The sequence below is a fragment of the Sander vitreus genome, chromosome 15 (assembly GCF_031162955.1).
Source record: "Sander vitreus isolate 19-12246 chromosome 15, sanVit1, whole genome shotgun sequence".
In the NCBI taxonomy this organism is placed as follows: Eukaryota; Metazoa; Chordata; class Actinopteri; order Perciformes; family Percidae; genus Sander; species Sander vitreus.
The window spans coordinates 21,997,122-22,018,791 of record NC_135869.1 but is presented as its reverse complement, the minus strand read 5'-3'; the positions used below and the strand labels follow the sequence as shown (position 1 = coordinate 22,018,791).

The following is a 21,670-nucleotide window of genomic DNA, read 5'->3' as shown; positions in this document are numbered from 1 at the left end:
GTCATAATATAGTATTTAGAAAAAAGTCACAGTATAGTATGTCGAAAAAAGGCACAAAAACATAATAGTATATGTTGAAAAACTCAAAAATGGTCATAGTATAGTATGTCTAACAAAAGTAATAAAAAGTCATAGTGCAATATGTTGAAAAAAATCATAAAAGTCCTAGTATAGTACATCAAAAAGGTCTAGTATAGCATAATCATAGTATAGCATAAAGTCAAGGTGCAGTATAGAAAAAGTCATAGAATTGTATGTGAAAAAAACACAAAAACGTCATAGTATAGTATCCTAAAAAAGTCATGAAAAAGTCATAGTATAGTATGTCGAAAAAAGGCACAAAAACGTCATAGTTTAGTATGTTGACAAACTCATTAAAAAAAGTCATAGTATAGTATGTCGAAAAAAGTGATTAAAAAGTCATAGTATAGTATGTCAAAAAAGTGATAAAAATGTCAGTGTAGTGTATAAAAAAGTCCTAGTAGAGTATATTAATAAAAGTGATAAGAAAGTAATAATATAGCATGTTGAGAGAGTCTTAAAAAAGTCATTTAAGAACTTTGCTTTTAACAATGTAAGGGCCAGTCTGCATCCAGAGATGTTCATACCAGAGTCAAGACAGTTTACGGCTCACTTGTGTAGAATAATGTATGTTTATCGCCATCTTGTGGTCACAGTGATGAACTGCAACACTACAGCAAATGCGTAAAATTAGCATCAATGCAGACACGATAATACTTCCGGCAAATTCCTTCAAAATAAAGACTAAACTGAAGCATTTAGAAACAAAGTAAGAAATCATTCTAAAGCTATTATGAAGACATGATTATCGAAATATGGAAATCCTAGCTCACTGGGAAAAAGAGCAATATTACTAAACAAATCACTAAAATTAGATTTTTTTTTTAATACAACGCACACACGCGCACACACACACACACACACACACACACACACACACACACACACACACACACACACACACACACACACACACACGGCATCATGACAAGACATCATGCCCCACCCTCTGGTTCGTCATCCTCACTTCCCTTGTCTGTGACATGCATGTTTCTCCCTTACTCTCCCACTGAGTGCATCTGCTCTCCTATCTAATCTTTGCCTAAAATCACAGAGATAATCCTGCATCCATCTGTCCTGAGAGAAAGACAGAGAAATGACATTGCGCTTATGATGTGAAAAAAAAATCAAGACTAATTTAATGCGTCATCACGCTGTGGGTGATAAATCCTGAAGAAAAGTTGTGCTAAAATAGTGACATCTTCTCTAATTGCTCACATTTTATTATACACAAGGATATCTCACATATACATCTTTTATACATAGAACATTTTTGCATTATGATCATTTTCTTTTTTTCTTTTTTAACTGATTCCCACCATACATTTCATCAAGAAGGAGGACAACATTGGACTAGCCATAAATGAGACAAAGAGAATACACCAATACAACATTTGAAAATGAAATTCTATACAGGAATAATCATTCAAATCTTTTAGACATTTCATTCAAAACAAAATTTGCCTTAATCACTTTTTAAAATAATTTATTGACATACCAACACATTTTACCATTAAACCCTCAGTTTAATCAAATACAATTATTTTAACAATCCAGTAATGTATTTTTGTTCTCACAAAAGTGAGCTCAATTCACAAACTCTCTATAAATTAAACAGAATTAGATTCTTAATCTGAAAAAGAGCCGTCTGCAAATGTACTTTAAATAAAAAATAAAAAAACGTGTGTTGGCATGACCTGTGAGTACACACAGAGGGCAGACGTTGTGTTTGTGTGTGCATGAACATGTTTAATGTATGTTGGCTGTGCAGTTTGTTTAATATGACAGTTCCTCTCCTGTATAAGCATGTTGGTGTCCTCTCAGAAGCACCTCTGAACTCTCTACTCCATTACCCAGCTGTCAGTGTGTCACGATAGAGAGGGTGCTGCTTTTTAAGGGCTTGATAGGAGCTGAGTTGATTGGCCATGATTGTTACCAAACCTTAACACACCCTCTGACAATGTATGATAATACTTCCTAATCCCACCCTGTTTCCATGGGTGCTTCACAGCCATGTAAATGCCAAAAAGTGTGCCACCACTCTCTCTGCACACTGTGCATAATGCACTTGTCTGTGCTTGCATGAAATTAGCACCCTGTGTGTGTGTGTGTGTGTGTGTGTGTGTGTGTGTGTGTGTGTGTGTGTGTGTGTGTGCGCAAAAGGAAGAGAGGGATGGTGGGGTACTACACTGATGTGCTCATGACAACATGCTCACTGCACAATGTTTCAGCACCTGCACCCAACACAACGAACGCTTGCACTCACTCACACACACACACACACACACACACACACACACACACACACACACACACACACACACACACACACACACACACACACCACACACACACACACACAGACGATCTGACCCACCAACTCAAACATGACTACAATTTATACTACAGACGTGGAAACAGAGAGCAGCCACAAAGACACAGAACAAGGCAGAAACAGAGGCCGCACGTGCTGTGATGCCTGGGAATATTATAACTGTTGTTCCTCGCTGGTTACGCAGTGGATCAGTTAACCACACTCTACTTGTCATTCTCGGCCACCTATCTAATGGGAGCGTACACGCCAAATGGAAAGTCACAAATGTCAGATGATTACTCATGTGACCCATAAGCCTGGCTGGACGTAACCTAGTTAGGTCAGACCCAGGTGAGATTCAGCTAGACACCAAATGCAAGCTCAAACACACACCTTTGCACAATCAAACGCACACACATAAAGGGGGCCTGTTGTAACAAAAGCTATACAGTTTCACACACACAAACACAGACTGATAAACACCTAACCACATTTTTTCTCTTTGATTTAATAGTTTGAAAGTAGTCGGCACGTGCATGCATACTATAGTTATGCAGTGCTGTGGAAAAATAATGTTGCAAAGAAAAAAGTTAAGTGGATGCATCACCAGCGTCCAGACAAGATTGTCCACAAGGGGCCTCACTCATAAAAACTAGCTTTTAGTTTGTGTATTGATTTTTAAAAATCATATGCTCAATATGATTTCTATTGAGGCTGAGGGCCTTGGGATTAATATAGACTAGAAAGTGTAAGCAATCTACACTAGTGGCATTACATTTTGTATTTAATAATTTGGACAATGTTGTAAGCTCAAAAGTTTTACGTTTCAAAACTGAGGCCCCAAAGGTGCTTTCTCAGCAAGAAAAGCAAATGTGTGGCTTACACATAAAAATTTAAATACAACACAATGCCGGTGGCTTGAGAGAGTTGCTGTATAGGCAAAAAGCCAACTACGCGCACACACGCACACACACAGAATCTCCACAGTGATGTTGTGGAAACAGAACGCTTGACCAATCACAACGAGCTCAGGAGCAGGAAGGAAGTCTGGGATCTGAGTTCAGTTTTTGCTGTTGAATGCTGTTGAGTTGTATGTGTTTGCACGCACGCACGCACGCACGCACACACACACACACACACACACACACACACACACACACACACACACACACACACACACACACACACACACACACACACACACACACACACACACACACACACACACACACACACACACAGAAATGAATCAGATGCATACTTTTGATATGTGCAGTTGAAAATATTGTACAAAAGCACACACCAGGTTCATTCAGTAAAGCAGTGACTCTCTCACAATCCCTTTCCAAAAACAATCTTCCTTTTTTCTTTATCTTTTTTTTTTTTCAATTTTTTTTTTTAACTTGTATCATTGATCTTCTATCTCAGCTCCTTCTCCTCTTTTCCCCCATACATGTACGAGTTGTATCCAGGCGGCTGGACATACTCCTCAGACTTATCCCAGTCCGACACCCATCCAGACCCGGCTCCTCCTCCGCCAGTCCCTCCTCCATTAGAACCAACAACTGGTTGGTTCACAGCCCCGTACTGCCCGCCTCCGCGGTAGAGCTCATCTGTTTCATTGGCCAGTTCATCCTCATCGATAATACCGCACTTCTCCTCACTGGTGTCCTCTATATCCGCCCAAGGCTGCTTTTCCCCTGATGCAAAAATACCTAGTGAGAAAAGAATATCAGAATCAGAATAAGATTTAAAATATATCAAAGTACTGCAAAAGGCAAGAACGTAAATATAGAATAGAAATATTACAATAAAAATATGTAAAAGACACTATAACAAATACAATATGTACAATATGACCAGCATTTAGACTGAGGTCTTCTGCACATGCCTCACAAAACACTATATTCAAAGTCAAGTCATACCATAGAAAATCACTCCTCCGTAATGTACGAGTGAAGCTATTAGGAAGACACCTTGCCACTCTTCACGTGTCTGAAATTATGTAAAAAAAAGTGTGGAACATAGGTGAGTTCCAAATTGTATACATGGCATTATAAAGTCAATACAAGTGAATGTTTATTTACCTTGTGTTTGGTCATGGCTCCCACTATGAGAGGACACACCATTCCAGATAATGTTCCCACCCCGTTTGAGATGCCCATCAGTATGCTGGCATATCGAGGGGCGATATCCAAGTGATTGACATTAAACCCTGAAGCAGATTTTTACAGTTAGGGTTGGAAAAAAGACATTTCTCACAACAACCGAGTAAAGGGTCATCAATTAAGGGAGAGATTTACTGATGCAGTTATAATCATCATGAAGCCAAGTCATCAGTATTAAAAGAATAGTTTGACATTTTGGGAAATACGCTTATTCGCTTCCTTTCCGAGAGTTAGATAAGAAGATCGACTCCCCTCTCATGTACAGTAAATATGTTGCAAAAGCCAGCAGTTGGTCAGCATAGCTTAGCATAAAGACTAGAAACAGAGGGAAACAGCTAGCTGGGCGAAGTGTACAAAATGTTTTACAGGGGTTATGTGCCGAACTATTATTTGGCCGGTATACAGCATACTTGTTTATAACTTCTCTTACCTGAGATAGCAAATCCACTGAAACCCACAGCGAGGACCAGGAAGGAAATGGCAATACCTTTTGTGTGAGAGTATCCCACCACCAGCAGGAGGGTGGCCTCCATCCCAAAACCTGAAACACATCCACATAAACACATACAAAACTGATGAATGAATGAGGAAAATAATCCACAACTTTATTCTCTGTCTCAGCTATAGACTGTAAAATTAAGGTCTCAACAAGCAATGGTCACTTGTTATACAGTAGTGTATTATAGTTATGTTAAAAAATGGTACATGTGTTAATGCACATACAGAAAAAAAACTAATGCAGCCTTTAAGTTGTGCTAAAATATTGATATGATTCCAGTACTGGCAGCTGCTGCCCTTCAAACATTCTGAATGAAAGTTGCTGGGTAAAAGGTGCCAGACAAATTATGTTACTACATGTTAAGTCCTTAAAGCAACACCAAAGATTCTTTTGTACCTTAAAGTTTCCAAAACTGTTTCAGTGGTTCATCAACTCGTAACAGGGTGAACGGCACTTCTGCATTCGCTTTGCGGCCCTCTATCGGCTATAACCGCACTATGCAAGTTTGCCAGATCGGGTAGAGGATCTGTAGTTCGAATGAGACATAAGAAACTACTACGACAGCGGTAATGGACAATTCCGCTTCCAACCTGTAGGGAGACCGAAGAGGAAAAGTGCTTTGGTGTTGCTTTAAATTTCAGGACAATTATGGCAATTACTTAGAAATACACCTATAAAATGTAATTTATCTTGACACTCTCACCTCCACAGTTCATGAGCTTCCTGACGTTGGTGGTGGTCATCAAATTGTGGGTTCTCAGGTAGTCTGCCAACTGGCCTCCAATAGGCACGATTATTGTCATCACCAGATGGGGCAAAGCTGACACCATGCCCACCTGAAAGAAGAAAGGGGGAGAGTGAGTGTGTATGTGTATGAGAGTGTACGTGTGCGTGTGAGAAAGAGACATGGGAATAGTGTTTTTATTCATTTGAGTGTTAGAAACAATGAAAGGCTGAAGGTTGAGGTTTTGTTTTGATAATAGCACATCAATCTGAATAATAATTCATGCTGTTTAATACTCCTTAGAACTGTACTGAGATAACGGGATCTAAATTATGACATAATATCAAAGAAAAGAGATAAGACAATAGGAGGTCAAATGGTTTCTAATTTCTTTTTTGGTGTTGTGGTGGTGTGGGGGTCTAAAATTCTGACCATTCAAGCAGTCTCCCCCTCTCTCTTCGCATTTCCTATCACCTCTACACTATCTACTAACAAATAAAATCAAAATACCCCAAACATGCCAATGGCTTGTCATGGTAACCCTCAAACTCTTATTATCAGTCTTGTTTTTGAATAAAACATGGAAAAGAAAATTTGACACACACAAAAGAAAAATTACAGTATATAAATAAGACTACACTCGTTTACACAATCTAAATGTGTTACTAGAATCTTCCTTCTTACTTGGTTTGTAGAGATGTGTCTGGGACTCTATTGATAGTTTAAATCCTTACTTGCATGTATATACATGCATTTGTTTTTAATAAGGAGTATTGGGGTCGGGTGGGCGAGACGGGATGAGGGAGAGCTCTAGCGAGTGTGAATGTACATGTGCTGTATTGTCTTTGTCTTATGTCTTGAGGCCCCCCTTGAAAACGAGATGCTTCATCTCAAGGGGTTATCCTCTTAACAATACATTTCAATTTCAATCCCTGAAACTGCTCATAATATTTAGGTATGGGGCTTACACAAACTCACACCCTAAAGAAGAATTCTGGTATTTTTCAACCTGTGTTTCATATTCTTAATTGTGGCTTTTTTGCCTATGAGTCATAATAATGTTGTACTCCATTATAAGAGATTTGGAAAACACGACTCGAGTATATCGCAGTAAGCAGTGCAAACGTCCTAAAGATTTCCAAATAATTTATATTTAATTTTATATTATAAAAATTTTACATGAATCATTTAAAATGCTTAAAGGCAACGTCATTATGACCCATAGTCACAAGAGCCACAATTATGGGGAAATACCAGCATTTCCCTTTAACTCCAGTTGAAGTGACCTAGAGCAAAGCCTTAACACTTAAACTCTCCAGTGAAATTGCAGTTGGCTACAGTAGTCAACAGCTTTGGGCGTATTCCAGTTGCGAGTAGACATTTCTGAAAAAAAATAATCAAACTATAGCTTCTGTAAAGAAGAAGAAGAAAGTCTTTATAGCTGATATAATCTCACCTTGCTGATCTCAAAGCCAAATACTTCTTCAAAGTAGGCTGGCTGGCTGATGAGCAGCAGGTAGAAGGTCCAGCTCCTGCAGAAGTTGGCCACAATAATGGCGTAGACTGGCATGGAGGTGAAGAAGTGTCTCCATGGTGTTTTAAATTTCTGCCACCAAAAGGAATAAGATATAATGGGATTCTCTGACTTCACTAAGATGGATTAAGAACTAGAGAGTCAGCTGAACATGTATACATTCATGTGCACATCTGCACTATCTGTGTTTGTGTGCAGGTCTATGAGACCTACATGCAGAGGATTGAGAAATGTTGCAGACTCTCCGATTGCCTCTTCAATGTACTTCCTCTCCTCTGGTGTAATAGTGGGATGAGCAGCGGGACTCTCATACGACACCAGAATCCAGAACAAATACCAGCATATCCCAAAGCTGCCTAGGAGAGGCAGAGAGATAGAAAGCAGAAGACATGGGTAAAGCAGAGAAAGAGAAAGATAGTTAAAGGGTACAGGAGTAAAAAAAAAAGAAAATAAGAAGTAGCTGCTCAAGTTTAACAACATCAGTAGTAGGCGGGGGTGGACTTTTTAAACTCCTAATGCAGACACATAAATCCTTTAGATTTAATAAAAGCTTTGCCATTTAGTCTTGATTGTAAGCAACAAAAACACAGTACTTAATGGATGTGGAAACATTTGCATCTGAACTGAGGAGTGCTAGTGTATGTATTAATGTATTACTTGGCTTAACAGTCATAGTCATGCAGTAAGCAAACACATATTTCATTATAAGGACACTAACCATAGACATAGAATACTGAAGACCACCCAGTGTATTGCACCAGTATCCCAGCTAAAGGCATGGCAACTACCGCCCCTGCATAGGATCCTAAGAAGGCATCAAACAGAGAAAACCAACACATTATTAATTTTCTCTCATAATCATATAATAATTTCCACAATCAAAATGCTCAATATTTATTGTTATTCAGTATAAATTCTACAGTGGCCCTGAAGTGCAAACCACGACAGCAAATCCCACAACACGACAGCAATCTCACAACACGACAGCTATTCACCACAACACGACAGCAAATCCCACAACACAACAGCAAATCAAACAACTCAACCACAAATTCCACAACACAACAGCAAATCAACACGACAGCAAAACCCACAACATGACAGCATTGGTAAGACTGAAACGGAAAGGGGAGGTACGTATTGGACACTGATCCTCGTCCTGATTGGTTGTGTGGCACATAGTATATTTTGGGGTACTTGACACTGTTATTTTTTATTTAATGTATTATTTAATTTTGTATATTTGCAAACATGACAGATATCCCCATTTAATTTATTCCTTATGTGAGTAAAAAAGCACAAGATCATGTTGGTGTAAACTGTTGGTTTGCACTACCTCCTTCAGTTGGCCCAATGTCTGAATGAATGTTGAGTAAACTTGCCTTAAAATTAACAGATAGCCCAAATATACTATGTGCCAGTGCCACACAACCAATCAGGATGAGGATCAGTGACCAATGCGTTCCTTTTGGTTTCAGTCTCACCAATGCTATTATGTTGTGGTGAATTGCTGTCGTGTTGTGGCGATTGCCGTTGTGTTGTGGTGAATTGCTGTTGTGTTGTGATGATTTGCTGTCATGTTGTGATGATATGCTGTCATGTTATGGTGAATTACTGTCGTGTTGTGGTGAATTCCTGTTGTGTTGTGGTGAATTGTGTGGTGTTGTGCGATTTGCTGTTGTGTTGTGGGATTTGCTGTCGTGTTGCGGGATTTGCTGTCGTGTTGCGGGATTTGCTGTCGTGTTGCGGGATTTGCTGTCGTGTTGCGGGATTTGCTGTCTTGCTGTGGGATTTGCTGTCATGTTGTGGTGAATTGTGTGGTGTTGTGTGATTTGCTGTTGTGTTGTGGGATTTGCTGCCGTGTTGCGGGATATGCTGTTGTTGTCATGTTGTGGTGAATTGTGTGGTGTTGTGTGATTTGCTGTTGTGTTGTGTGATTTACTGTCGTGTTGCGGGATATGCTGTCTTGCTGTGGGATTTGCTGTCGTGTTGTGTGATTTGCTGTCGTGTTGTGTGATTTGCTGTCGTGTTGAGGGATTTGCTGTCGTATTTTGGGATTTGTTTTTGTGTTGCGGGATTTGCGGTCATGTTGTGGGATTTGCTGTCGTGGTTTGCACTTCAGGGCCACCGTAAAATCCACGTAACATATTCAATACTTAAACTTTGCAGGAAACTCTGGCAGCTCTATCTTTGCAACCTCATGTTCAAACTCACAGAACTTAACTCTAGTGGAGATCCCAAAGTTTCTGCAGATTATCAAGATTATCAGAGATATTGAATTTGGGGATACATGTGTCAGTAAGGCAAGAAACGTTACCACAAAAGGCTGTTGTGGCTAATCGACTTCTCTCAAGAGGAGGTGCCCACTTGGCCCAGATCCCATGGCAGGCTGGGTATGATACACCCTGAAGGACACAATATAGTCAGGGAAACACTCTTGCATGTAGGGCTAGTCTTACACAGAGAACATGTGACACATACTGTACCTCAACAAGGCCCTGGCATATCCTGACCAGTATGACGCAGCTGTAATGGCAGCGAGCAGCAGATGGAATCAGCATGTTGAGGGTGGATGTGGCTACTATAGCAAAGCCAAACACTCTTAAACACACAAAAGACAAACAAGCAGATTTGATATTCAACAGTAACAACAGCAGCACAAAAATGGCAATTATATAAAACAAATGCTCCACTAAAAGGATGAAGCTTCATGGTCGTGGTCCTAAATATGATTGGAGTTGCTAACTGGTGCTTGTTTTGTCAATGCTGCTGCACCTGGTATTTGCTTATAAAGACCATTGTCAGGTCTAGCTCACGCTCTTAGTTCATTATTGTTTTGTTTGTGTTGACTTCCTGTTTTATGTTGAAATTCTCACCGTCTGTTTCTGTTTCAGGTCACTTGTCTTCCAGTCTTTGTCTGCCTTCTTGCCTGTGCAATTACCCTCCCTTCCCTAATGTGTGCCACCTGTGTGTAATTGTGTCCATCCACCTCAGTGTACAGTGGGGAGAACAAGTATTTGATACACTGCCGATTTTGCAGGTTTTCCTACTTACAAAGCATGTAGAAGTCTATAATTTTTTATCATAGGTACTTTTCAACTGTGAGAGACAGAATCTAAAACAAAAGTCCAGAAAATCACATTGTATGATTTTTAAATAATTAATTTAGCATTTTATTGCATGACATAAGTATTTGATCACCTACCAACCAATAAGAATTCCGGCTCTCACAGACCTGTTAGTTTTTCTTTATTACCTGTATTAACTGCACCTGTTTGAACTCGTTACCTGTATAAAAGACACTTGTCCACACACTCAATCAAACAGACTCCAACCTCTCCACAATGGCCAAGACCAGAGAGCTGTGTAAGGACATCAGGGATAAAATTGTAGACCTGCACAAGGCTGTGATGGGCTACAGGACAATAGGCAAGCAGCTTGGTGAGAAGGCAACAACTGTTGGTGCAATTATTAGAAAATGGAAGAAGTTCAAGATGACGGTCAATCTCCCTCGGTCTGGGGCTCCATGCAAGATCTCACCTCGTGGGGCATCAATGATCATGAGGAAGGTGAGGGATCAGCCCAGAACTACATGGCAGGACCTGGTCAATGATCTGAAGAGAGCTGGGACCACAGTCTCAAATAAAACCATTAGTAACACACTACGCCATCATGGATTAAAATCCTGCAGCGCACGCAAGGTCCCACTGCTCAAGCCAGCGCATGTCCAGGCCCGTCTGAAGTTTGCCAATGACCATCTGGATGATCCAGAGGAGGAATGGGAGAAGGTCATGTGGTCTGATGAGACAAAAATAGAGCTTTTTGGTCTAAACTCCACTCGCTGTGTTTGGAAGAATAAGAAGGATGAGTACAACCCCAAGAATACCATCCCAACCGTGAAGCATGGAGGTGGAAACATCATTCTTTGGGGATGCTTTTCTGCAAAGGGGACAGGACGACTGCACCATATTGAGGGGAGGATGGATGGGGCCATGTATCGCGAGATCTTGGCCAACAACCTCCTTCCCTCAGTAAGAGCATTGAAGATGGGTCGTGGCTGGGTCTTCCAGCATGACAACGACCCGAAACACATAGCCAGGGCAACTAAGGAGTGGCTCCGTAAGAAGCATCTCAAGGTCCTGGAGTGGCCTAGCCAGTCTCCAGACCTGAACCCAATAGAAAATCTTTGGAGGGAGCTGAAAGTCTGTATTGCCCAGCGACAGCCCCGAAACCTGAAGGCTCTGGAGAAGGTCTGTATAGAGGAGTGGGCCAAAATCCCTGCTCCAGTGTGTGCAAACCTGGTCAAGAACTACAGGAAACGTATGATCTCTGTAATTGCAAACAAAGGTTTTTGTACCAAATATTACGTTCCGCCTTTCTGATGTATCAAATACTTATGTCATGCAATAAAATGCAAATTAATTACTTAAAAATCATACAATGTGATTTTCTGGATTTTTGTTTTAGATTCCGTCACTTACAGTTGAAGAGTACCTATGATTAAAAATTATAGACTTCTAAATGCTTTGTAAGTGGGAAAACCTGCAAAATCTTCAGTGTATCAAATACTTGTTCTCCCCACTGTATATACTTACCTTGTGTCCCTGTTGCCAGATTGTTGTTGTACATCGTGTCTCACTCTCCAGCGTTATTCCTAGTGTCTCTTCCCTGTGTTTTTGTATGATCTCTTGACTGCGTTTGACCATGTTTTTGCCTGCCGTTTTTGTACCTTCGCCTGCATTGTACTTTTGTACAATGAACTCTATTACTTGTTACATCTGCTTTGAGTCGTGCTTTTGGGTCCACTGTGCTTCGTGACAACCATGTTGAACGTACTTTTCCTGAATTTTTGTGTGGTTTGATGCTCAATATTTGACAACTGATTTAAAGAATTAGTCATACCCAGCACGATTGCCTTTTTTTTTTTTTTTTAATCAAATCAACCAATTTACACCAGATTACAGTAATTGTAACTGTATTGGAGAAGGTATAAACATGAAGACATTTACCTGTTGGCTGCAAATTTTCGACATATAAAGCCACCCGGGATCTGTGTGACAATATAGCCCCAGAAAAAGGAGCCGTGGATCATCCCCACTGTCTCAGGGTCCCAGGTGAACTGTGCAGCCTGGAGAAAAGAAGATATATGACTTTAACTTCAGTCTATTAGAAATGTACTCACTTCAAAACAAAATAGATCAGTAGTATCAGAAGTCATCAGAACTTCTATGGTTCAACAACACTGTAATATTCTTAAACTACAATGCATTATTTTGATGTACTTCATAGCTTAGTAAATCTGTCTGTATGATAATTAATTTATTATTATTATTATTATTATTATTATTATTATTATATAGCTTACAGTTCCAAAATGAGGTAAAGTGGGAAAAAGTCACAAATACTGTACATAATGTTTGCTTACATTGTCTCACTCATGTTTAATTTATATGTAAGTACATGTGGCCTGAGAACAGTGTTTTCTCTATCATTCATTTAATTCTTTTATTAAAAAAATATGAATTGGCATTACTCAGCCTCTAAGCAGAAATAAAGTAGATCATAGAGAGACAGAAACAAATGAATAAATAATGCAAATGTCATTGTCAAAGGCAGACTGATGCAGTAAATCAAAGAGCTTTGATTTCTGTTTTGCCACTTACCACAAGTACTTCCTTGTTGCCTTTGTAGACAGTGTGGTCATTCACCATGCTTACAATGGCCACACCCAGGTTGCACCGGATGCCAAAAGAGATGCAGAATCCCAGGCCAGACAGGATGGCGATGATGTACCTCCTCGGCAAGCCAAAGCAGGTACAGTCCACCACCGGCAGCTCCTTCTCCTCCACCAGCTCAGGACGTCCCTCTGCTGATAATTCAATGGTTTCTCCATTGGGCTGACGCTTCTCAATCAGCCTGAGGGGAGATGCAGAGAAAGAGCGTGCAGGAAAGGAGAACTACAAATCAGCCTCTGCACATACATAATGTGGATCAAAAGGCTTCCAAATCTATTTCCATTTGCAGTAATATTGCTGCCATGAAAAACAATGCATTTTGGGTTTATCTGTTGGTACAGAAACACAAACACTTAAGTTTGCAGTGATGGACCCACTTGTGAGTTGAACCCAGTGTTTCTCGGCGAGAAGCAATTTACAATATTTTCACAAATGGGAGGAAGATGTTTTATTTTTTGTTGTTTTGAGGCTGTGGCAAAGAGTATATATCATTTCTTTCACTGTAGGGTCTTTGTAAAATGTGTATACATTTCACTGACTTACTCTCTCTCTCTACCTCTCACACACACACACACACACACACACACACACACACACACACACACACACACACACACACACACACACGCACACACGCACACACACACACACACCTCCATGCAGACAACATGCACCATGTTGGGGTCGTGTCTGACTCAGCACGACCCAGTGTGTGGAAGCAGCTGTCACTAGTGGAGGAGCAGAGTTAGCTACGGCAGCACATACTGGTGCTGTTTAAGACATCCACTCTCTCAGACACAGGAGCTCTCTGGAGACCGATATCTAACCACATCATGAAGGTATTTAGACGGTGAACAGAGATAATGAAAGCAGAGAAACAGCCTGACGTCTTTTAGATTACCAATTCACTGAATTGCAAAATGTAGCTATCAAGATAATCATTATTTTAAGTTTTATTTCCAAAAATACAGTTTTTTGTGCCAACCAAGGAACTTCTGTGTTTACCTTTAAATTATTTTACAGTAGTGTTAATTATCAGTTGCATTAGAAGAGGCATTTGTTGTTATAAGATGCTTGTTATAGGCTGTTAGGCTGGCCCTTTTTGTCAAGTGGTGAGTGTCACTTTTTTCCACGGAGTCAAACAGAGAAGTCAGGAAAGCAGCCATCTGTGTATCAAACACCCCCACTCCACACACACACACACACACACACACACACACACACACACACACACACACACACACACACACACACACGCAAGATACATTTCTCAGATTAAATTAGACATAGTGCCACACGTTCTAGTTTATGTTTTAGCCTTAACCTGAGTGTGTTTGTTTTTGAGTAGGTGTGAGTTCACAGCAAAATGTATTTGTATGTCAGGATCAGCCCCACTTTCCATTGGCTGATCCAGTTAGTCAGTGAGCTGGACAATTATGCACAGAAACGGGCACAATCATAACAAGGATTTGTTCAACGTGACAAGGATGGTTGTATTTTTAAAAACTTTAAGCTTTAAATTCAAGCTTTAATAAGATCCCAAAACAAGTGTTACTGCATTGAATTCAGCTCAATGTGTTTCAAGCAAACGTTCAAGGCAATTCATCTCTCACACCGAAAATCCAAGATAACTTATTTACGCACGCGAACACAAGACAAGTCAGACTCTGACGCTGCTAAATTATTTATGTTTTTGGGTGAGATAAATAATTCACTCTAGCTTTTACACCATGATCTGTCACTATCTATCTATTTATCTATCTATCTAGCTGTCAGCCTGTCTATACACTCTCATCCAGCAAGTCGTTATATTTCTCTATGCATGTGGATTTCACTCCCTCCCCCATTTTCACACAGCAGACTCTGCATAATCTCTTTATACATCTATGCAATCAAATATATGGCAGTATAATGATGTATACATCAAAATGGGGTCCAACATGAGATAGTCTACTTGTTAAGTAAAACACAATGGACAACAGAAAAGTAATAGTACTTTGTAAAGCAACATTTTGGAATTTGTAAGAGATTAGAGAGGCTGCATCTCCCTTTCTTTCTTCTCTCTCTCTCTCTCTCTCTCTCTCTCTCTCTCTGTTAATCTCTTACCACATTCAGATTAGGATTACAAAAATGATTTACTTCCGGAAATGAATATGGAAGGACAGACTAGTGCTTGCCGTGTTTTGGCATGCTTCTTCCTCTATTACAACACACTGTAAAGTTCATGCATTTTTTGTGTAGGTAAAGAGCAGGATAACTATTCTATATTTATCTAAGAAATTACCTGTTTGACTGATGTAGTGGTATGAACAATTATTGCTTCAGCCACAGCACATGCAGGCACAGCTATATATTTGATGGAAGGTGCACATGCCTCCAGACAAGGAGCTTTAGCAATGCACACAAGTAACAGAGAGATGACATTGTTCCAAATTATGTAAATCAATGCAAAAAGTTGATCAAAAAGCTGACATGACACAAAGGAAGGTGTGCACATTTATCTTCTGATGAATCATTTGGCCACACATGCCGCTGTCCTCTCTGTGCTAAACAAACATGCTGACTCGCCCCGAGTTAGGTTGCAGGAGGATCCTCATTAAACCTCACGACAGATTGCAGCCTGACACCACACATACGCTACCAGCTAACAAGGCTAGCCCACAGCAAAAATACCGTTAATTACACATGCTTCCCACTAACGGGCAATCTCACTCTAGTGTGTGTGTTTGTGAAAGTCTCTCAAAATAGCCGAGTAGCTGAGTGATGTTTTAAGGTGGTAGGTGTTTACTGGTACTTTCACTTACAAACAAATACAGTAATTTAACATACATCAGTATTTGGCAGTATGCCTGCAAGCCAGCACAAAACTTGTACAAGCAAGTACAGGGATGAAACACAGAGAAAAGAAGCTTTGTCCCTGGACATTTTTCATCTTGTGAGGCTCACTACAGTGTGAGCTTGCACTCAGCTGATGTAGCTTCTCTCGTTAGCATAGCGAGGACCTGATTGGTCTCAGCTGGCAACAATTAATGAGCCAGAGAGCACGAGCAGGCAGGAGTCCCGTGACCACAGGCTCTCTGGAATATTATAATTACAATAGTAACAGGCTCAGTAACAACTCAAACTGAGCTCATGTCTGTGCCTTACACCTGAGCAAAAAGCCTGAATTAAAATCTGACATGAAATGTACAAATTCAACCTGACAGAGTCGATCAAAGAAATTTAGTCTAAAAATGAATAGACGTCATGCCTTAACACAATGGATTTGAACTATTTGATTAAATTAACATAATTTATAATAGATTCATTGTTTTGTTTATAAAAATAAGAAAATGAGTGAAAAATGCTATAATGTAATAATCAGTTAATGTATTTATGCATCTTATTTTATTCAATTAAAAGGCCAAAACCCAAATATTTTAGTTTACTTTTATATATGACAAAGATATCCTCACATCAAATAATTAACTAAACATTGTCGCTCTTATGAATTAATCTGCAACCCCCCACCCGCTGAGGCCACACACCATTTTTTAATCAAACAAGAACTATTTATTCATATATAATTTGAAACTTGTTAAAGGTTTTACATTTGCTGTTAGATAAACCGTGACTCTCACATGCTGGTTGGTGACCTGGGACTTTTGTTACCCTGTATATTAAATTCACCAATTCACAGAGCATTTTGTGTAATCCTCTGATAAGAGGATGATAGAGAGGGAGAGAGAGAGAGAGAGAGAGAGAGAGAGAGAGAGAGAGAGAGAGAGAGAGAGAGAGAGAGAGAGAGAGAGAGAGAGAGAGAGAGAGAGAGAGAGAGAGAGAAAGAGAAAGATAGAGAGAGAGAGAGAGAGAGAGAGACAGCAACAGAGGTTGACAGTAAAATATTATATAACACCAACATTATTTGTCGATTGTGCTGAAACATACTTTTCTTTCCTTATGCCAGGACACCCACTCTGGTCCTGTAGTCTACACGTGATTTCTCGCTTATTTGCCCTCTATTTATAGGCCAGGCAATTGGAAGTATGGGCGGAAGCTTGAGGAATGTTTTAATTTTTAAATTGTAATTATTTGCCATTTCGATAGTGGTGTCTCCTCCTTCCTCTGCAAACCTCTCACTCTCCCTGAGCTGAACAGATTGGGTCTCGGTGGGACTGAGTCGCCCAGGGAGAAACCCTGTGGACGCACGCACGAACACACACACACACACACACACACACACACACACACACACACACACACACACACAAACAGTGTTTTTCACTGCATGCTTCCCAGTTCTGTTGTGTTTTCAAACTCAAACCCAATAACGCATGGAGGCAGCATAAATATGAAAAAATGAGGCATTACTGACATCATGGATACAAACCGCATCGCTGCCAATAACCAGTCATGCTGAGCAGCTGACTTTCCAAACTGTTCAGCTCAGACAGAAAGACAAAAGATCAAGACAGAGAACACAAGCAGAAGTGTCTCAAATGTAGCATTTTGGTGTGTTTAAAATTCTTTAAGTCTCTAAAAGAACCCTGTTTGCTCTCATTCATTCACTGAGTGAAGTATCCAGGGGTGTAGCACACAATTCTGGGCCCTGTAGAATGGCATTCTCTATGGGCCCCTCCCGCATCCACAGATATTCATTCTAACATCTTTTTGGGCCCTACTCACAGGAGGGCCCTCGGTAGTCCCCTTTCCCCCCCAGTTCGACCCCCCTGGATGTACCCCCTTAAATACTGAGGAATTTCTACTCCTGCATCATTGAGAGTGTCCTGACGAGGAACATCACTGCCTGGTACAGAAACAGCACCTAACAGGACTGCAAGGCCCTGCAGAGAGTGGTTTGATTGGCTAAACATAGCCTACAATAAGCCTAAAGGATATTTACAGGCGTTACAAGAAAAAGGCTAGGAGAATCATTAAAGATCCAAACCACCAGGGTAAAATTGTCTTCCTGTTGAGGTCGGGTAAAAGGTATCAGATACACCAGACCAGCAGAGGCTCAGTAGGTGTTCCACCCTCAGGCCACTAGGATTTAAAATAATAGAAACACTGCCTAAGACATCAGGAAACCCGCTTGATTGTGCACATGCACAGAGATGTGATAATAATAATTCTTAGATTCATAACAATGCTATGCAGTAATTAAAATGATGCCAAAACGTTTGCAGTTCTTGCAGTTTCCAATGCCTAAATGGTAAAAAAAAGAAGGATCGTTTCATGTCATCATTATTTGAATATTTTATTTAGACCACTTTTCAGACCACTGTGTAAGGAAACTGGAAATGTAGCACTCCGCCACAAGTAAAATGGATTAAAAATGGATTACTTGCTATGTTCTGTATTGCCTTGTGCGTAGTGAAACACAAGCTCTCCTTGTGTGGCTATGCAATGTAATCCAAATCCACAATTGAAGTATTTTAATAAACCTATATGTGACTTTTTAATGGCATGCTATTAAACTTAAATTAAAATTAAAACTTTAACATACAGTCTAATGGGAAGACATTTGTAGTGTGATTATATTTCGTTGAGGGCTGTGGAGTAATTCCTTGGCATGAGGAGATGAATAGATGATATTTAGGCATTGATTTGAAGATAGATGTTAACAGAGGGAATAGTGAGAGAAGAAATGCAGAGTACATTTGACCTTACAGTGATGAAGTTTATGCTTACCTAGTGGAGTTTAATATAGAAACAGGAGATGCATTCTGATGGAGAAAATGTTTAAATAATAGATGAACTCCTGGCTGCTTTCATCAGGAGGGATTTTGTCTGTGAAGTGGTGAGATTGCACACAAACACACCCATCTATTTACACAGTGCAGGGATGTCCTGTGTGTATACATATATACACAGGACATCCTGTGTATTTATATATATACACACACAGATGCATGCCTCAAAACATGCATTTTCCACATAAATTCTAAACAGAAATAGTCACTTTTTCTTTTGAAACCGTTGCCTGTACCTAACACTGGGGCACCATAAAACCAGAGTTCACTGGCTTAGCCGGGGAAACGCCCACTAAAACCAATCTGGATCAATTCGTATACATCACATCTCTTATAGCATCAGCTGTGGCCATGCACATGCATGGCTCACAACCCAGTAAAAGAGAAAAATCCTGAGATTTGCATGTCCATTAATCTGGGAGACCCCGATAGGCTGAACGTTATCTGTACTGGTGTCTCAATGGCTCAATGGATGGAGGATGGAGGACGAAGAGGAGATGAGGAGGAGGAGGGAGCGGCTGGAGGAAGTGACATGGGCCGGGATGGAGTGAGTGGGAGGGGAGAGTTTAGGGATTTGCGTGGCTCGACAGCTGGACTAAAAAACAGGCTATTTCAGGACGGGATTTATACGTTTGGTTGCTACCTCAAATCCTGAGAGAGTGAAAGCTTAAAGCAATGGTTATTGCATGAGGTACTATCAGTGTCTTTAATCTCTCTTTTTTGACGGAAATATAATAATATTGTCAGAACACCGATCTGTTTTGCAACTTATGTATTAAATGTATTCACATGTACAGTATCTAGTACTTTAACACATTTATGAATAAGAGACTGCAGTGATAATGATCTTTAAAAGAAATTACACTGCCAGAGACATGAGTTGATCAAGGTCAGTTTATTTATTAACCATCTCAAATAGCTACTGAGTGTCATGTAAAGGCTGTAGAGGTGATACAGATGTACAGATTTCCTTTTATTACTATAGGACTACAATTATTTCAGAAAATGTCAAAATGGTTAATAGAAATGTCCATCACAAATTTTCTACAGTCCATGTGTGACATTTTTAAATTGCTTGTTTTGTCCATCCAACAGTCCACAACCCCAAAGTATTCCATTTTCTATAACATAAGATGAAAAACACTGTCTGAAGTAGTACTACTGCAAGTGACTAGATTGCAACAAAGACAATTACTCGAAAGATTAATCAATTATCAAAATATTTTCCAGTAAGTTTCTGTTGATCAACTAATCGATAAACGGACTAATCACTAAACAATAATTACTATAATGATTATTATGGTTGATAGATAGATAGATAGATAGATAGATAGATAGATAGATAGATAGATAGATAGATAGATAGATAGGGCTTTGCTTCCATCTGTCAACGTTCTCATTCAGAAAACGCACGGAAACATTATGTAACCACACTTACACACTCGTCTGAAACACCAATTTAGGCTAATCAATCCACTTTGAGCTGGGCCAAATCTGTCAAGAGCCAACAAACAAAAAAACTAACAAACAAACGGGAAAGCAATAGTCTCAGAGACAACAGCCATCCATGACTTTTAAAGGAAATGTGTGCAACAAAGCATCAAGCCACAACGAGAATAGCCTACCTCTTGTCCCTCAGGCGCTTTCACTGCACACTTTTATCCCGACGACATCTCCATCAATTACTTAAGTTTTTGCTTTGGTGGTTTCTGTCCTAATTTGTTTGTTTATGTCCAAATAAAAATGAACTATCCATGAAAAGACAGCCAAGCATTCCAATCCAATTACCGCACTGTGGGTTGCGCAAAGCTGGACTTTTTAACGCTATACCTAAATGATTAAACCTCTCCACCCAACAGTCGCCTCTTTTCTCAGGTGAAATCAACATCGAACAAACTTTTTCTCCACTAGAGTTAGGCTACTGTTTGGGAGGAGAGAGGATGGGAACCTGCAGCATGATGACCTGCTGTGTCCCGCAGAACAAAATCCGCAAACGCGTGAAAATGGGGAAAAGTCAGAGGTGGAGTGAGGAATATTTTAAATAGGTGTGTACCTGTGAATTTTCCCCAGAGTTTTGGCCGCGACCGCCTTAAACCTGTCTGGTCGGATATCCATCCTTGCAGCTTCTTGACCCGGCCGGTGTACTGATGTCCCGCGCGCCCTCCTGTCCTGCCAGAACGCGCACAGTCCTCTCTCTCTATCTCTCTCTCTATCCCTCCCTCTCTCCACCCTCCCTACCCGCACCAGACTCCACTTTACTCTCAGATGGGCCACAGAAAGGTGTAGGCCTTTCTGGCCCACTGTAACAAATGACATGCAGCTGGTCTTTATTGGATTTATGGTGTGGACTATGGGAATATAGATGATATTGAATATTCAAGTCGTTTGAGCCAGGTTTAAACCTATGAATATTGCCACCATCCTGAGAAAGCAATAAAAAAACTAGTTGAAAATACAGGGCAAACTTATTAAACAAACCCCAATTGGGCTGTGGCACAAACAATATACATTTCCTACAATTGTTTATATTATGATTTTTTTTCTGTTTTGGCTAAAGTGGGATAATAAGGGCATTCCTGTGTGTGTGATGGGAAAGAACGTTCAGGTTTGCCACTTGCCTATTTGCCATGCAACCTCTTCATTTTCATTTATACTGTATTTTGCGATTCTCTGCAGTTATTGGCAGCCAACATTTGTTAATTTAGAATGTTCAATCCCACCAAAGCTCCACACTGTAAAAAGCACATGGATGTGATTTGAACCCAAATTTTATCTGCAAAAAAAAATCTAAATTGCTAAAAGTTAAAATGGTTACTCTTGTTTTTTTTCTTAATCTAAAATAACACAAACAATCATATGTCCATACTCAACATCCTCATCAAT

At 40.0% G+C, this 21,670-nt stretch overlaps 1 protein-coding gene across 1 annotated transcript; it reads right to left on the bottom strand.

The window, feature by feature from the left end:
- Positions 1-1,550: 1,550 nt before the first annotated feature.
- On the bottom strand, positions 1,551-20,992 carry slc17a7a (solute carrier family 17 member 7a). Its single transcript, XM_078268863.1, has 13 exons — positions 20,841-20,992; positions 12,984-13,236; positions 12,330-12,448; positions 9,807-9,921; positions 9,638-9,725; positions 8,039-8,125; positions 7,534-7,676; positions 7,243-7,392; positions 5,766-5,898; positions 4,994-5,104; positions 4,483-4,610; positions 4,321-4,390; positions 1,551-4,110 (listed from the first exon to the last, which is right to left on the bottom strand). The coding sequence occupies exons 1-13, from the start codon at positions 20,900-20,902 to the stop codon at positions 3,815-3,817; spliced, it is 1,755 nt and encodes a 584-aa protein (XP_078124989.1). The 5' UTR covers positions 20,903-20,992; the 3' UTR covers positions 1,551-3,814.
- Positions 20,993-21,670: the final 678 nt, after the last annotated feature.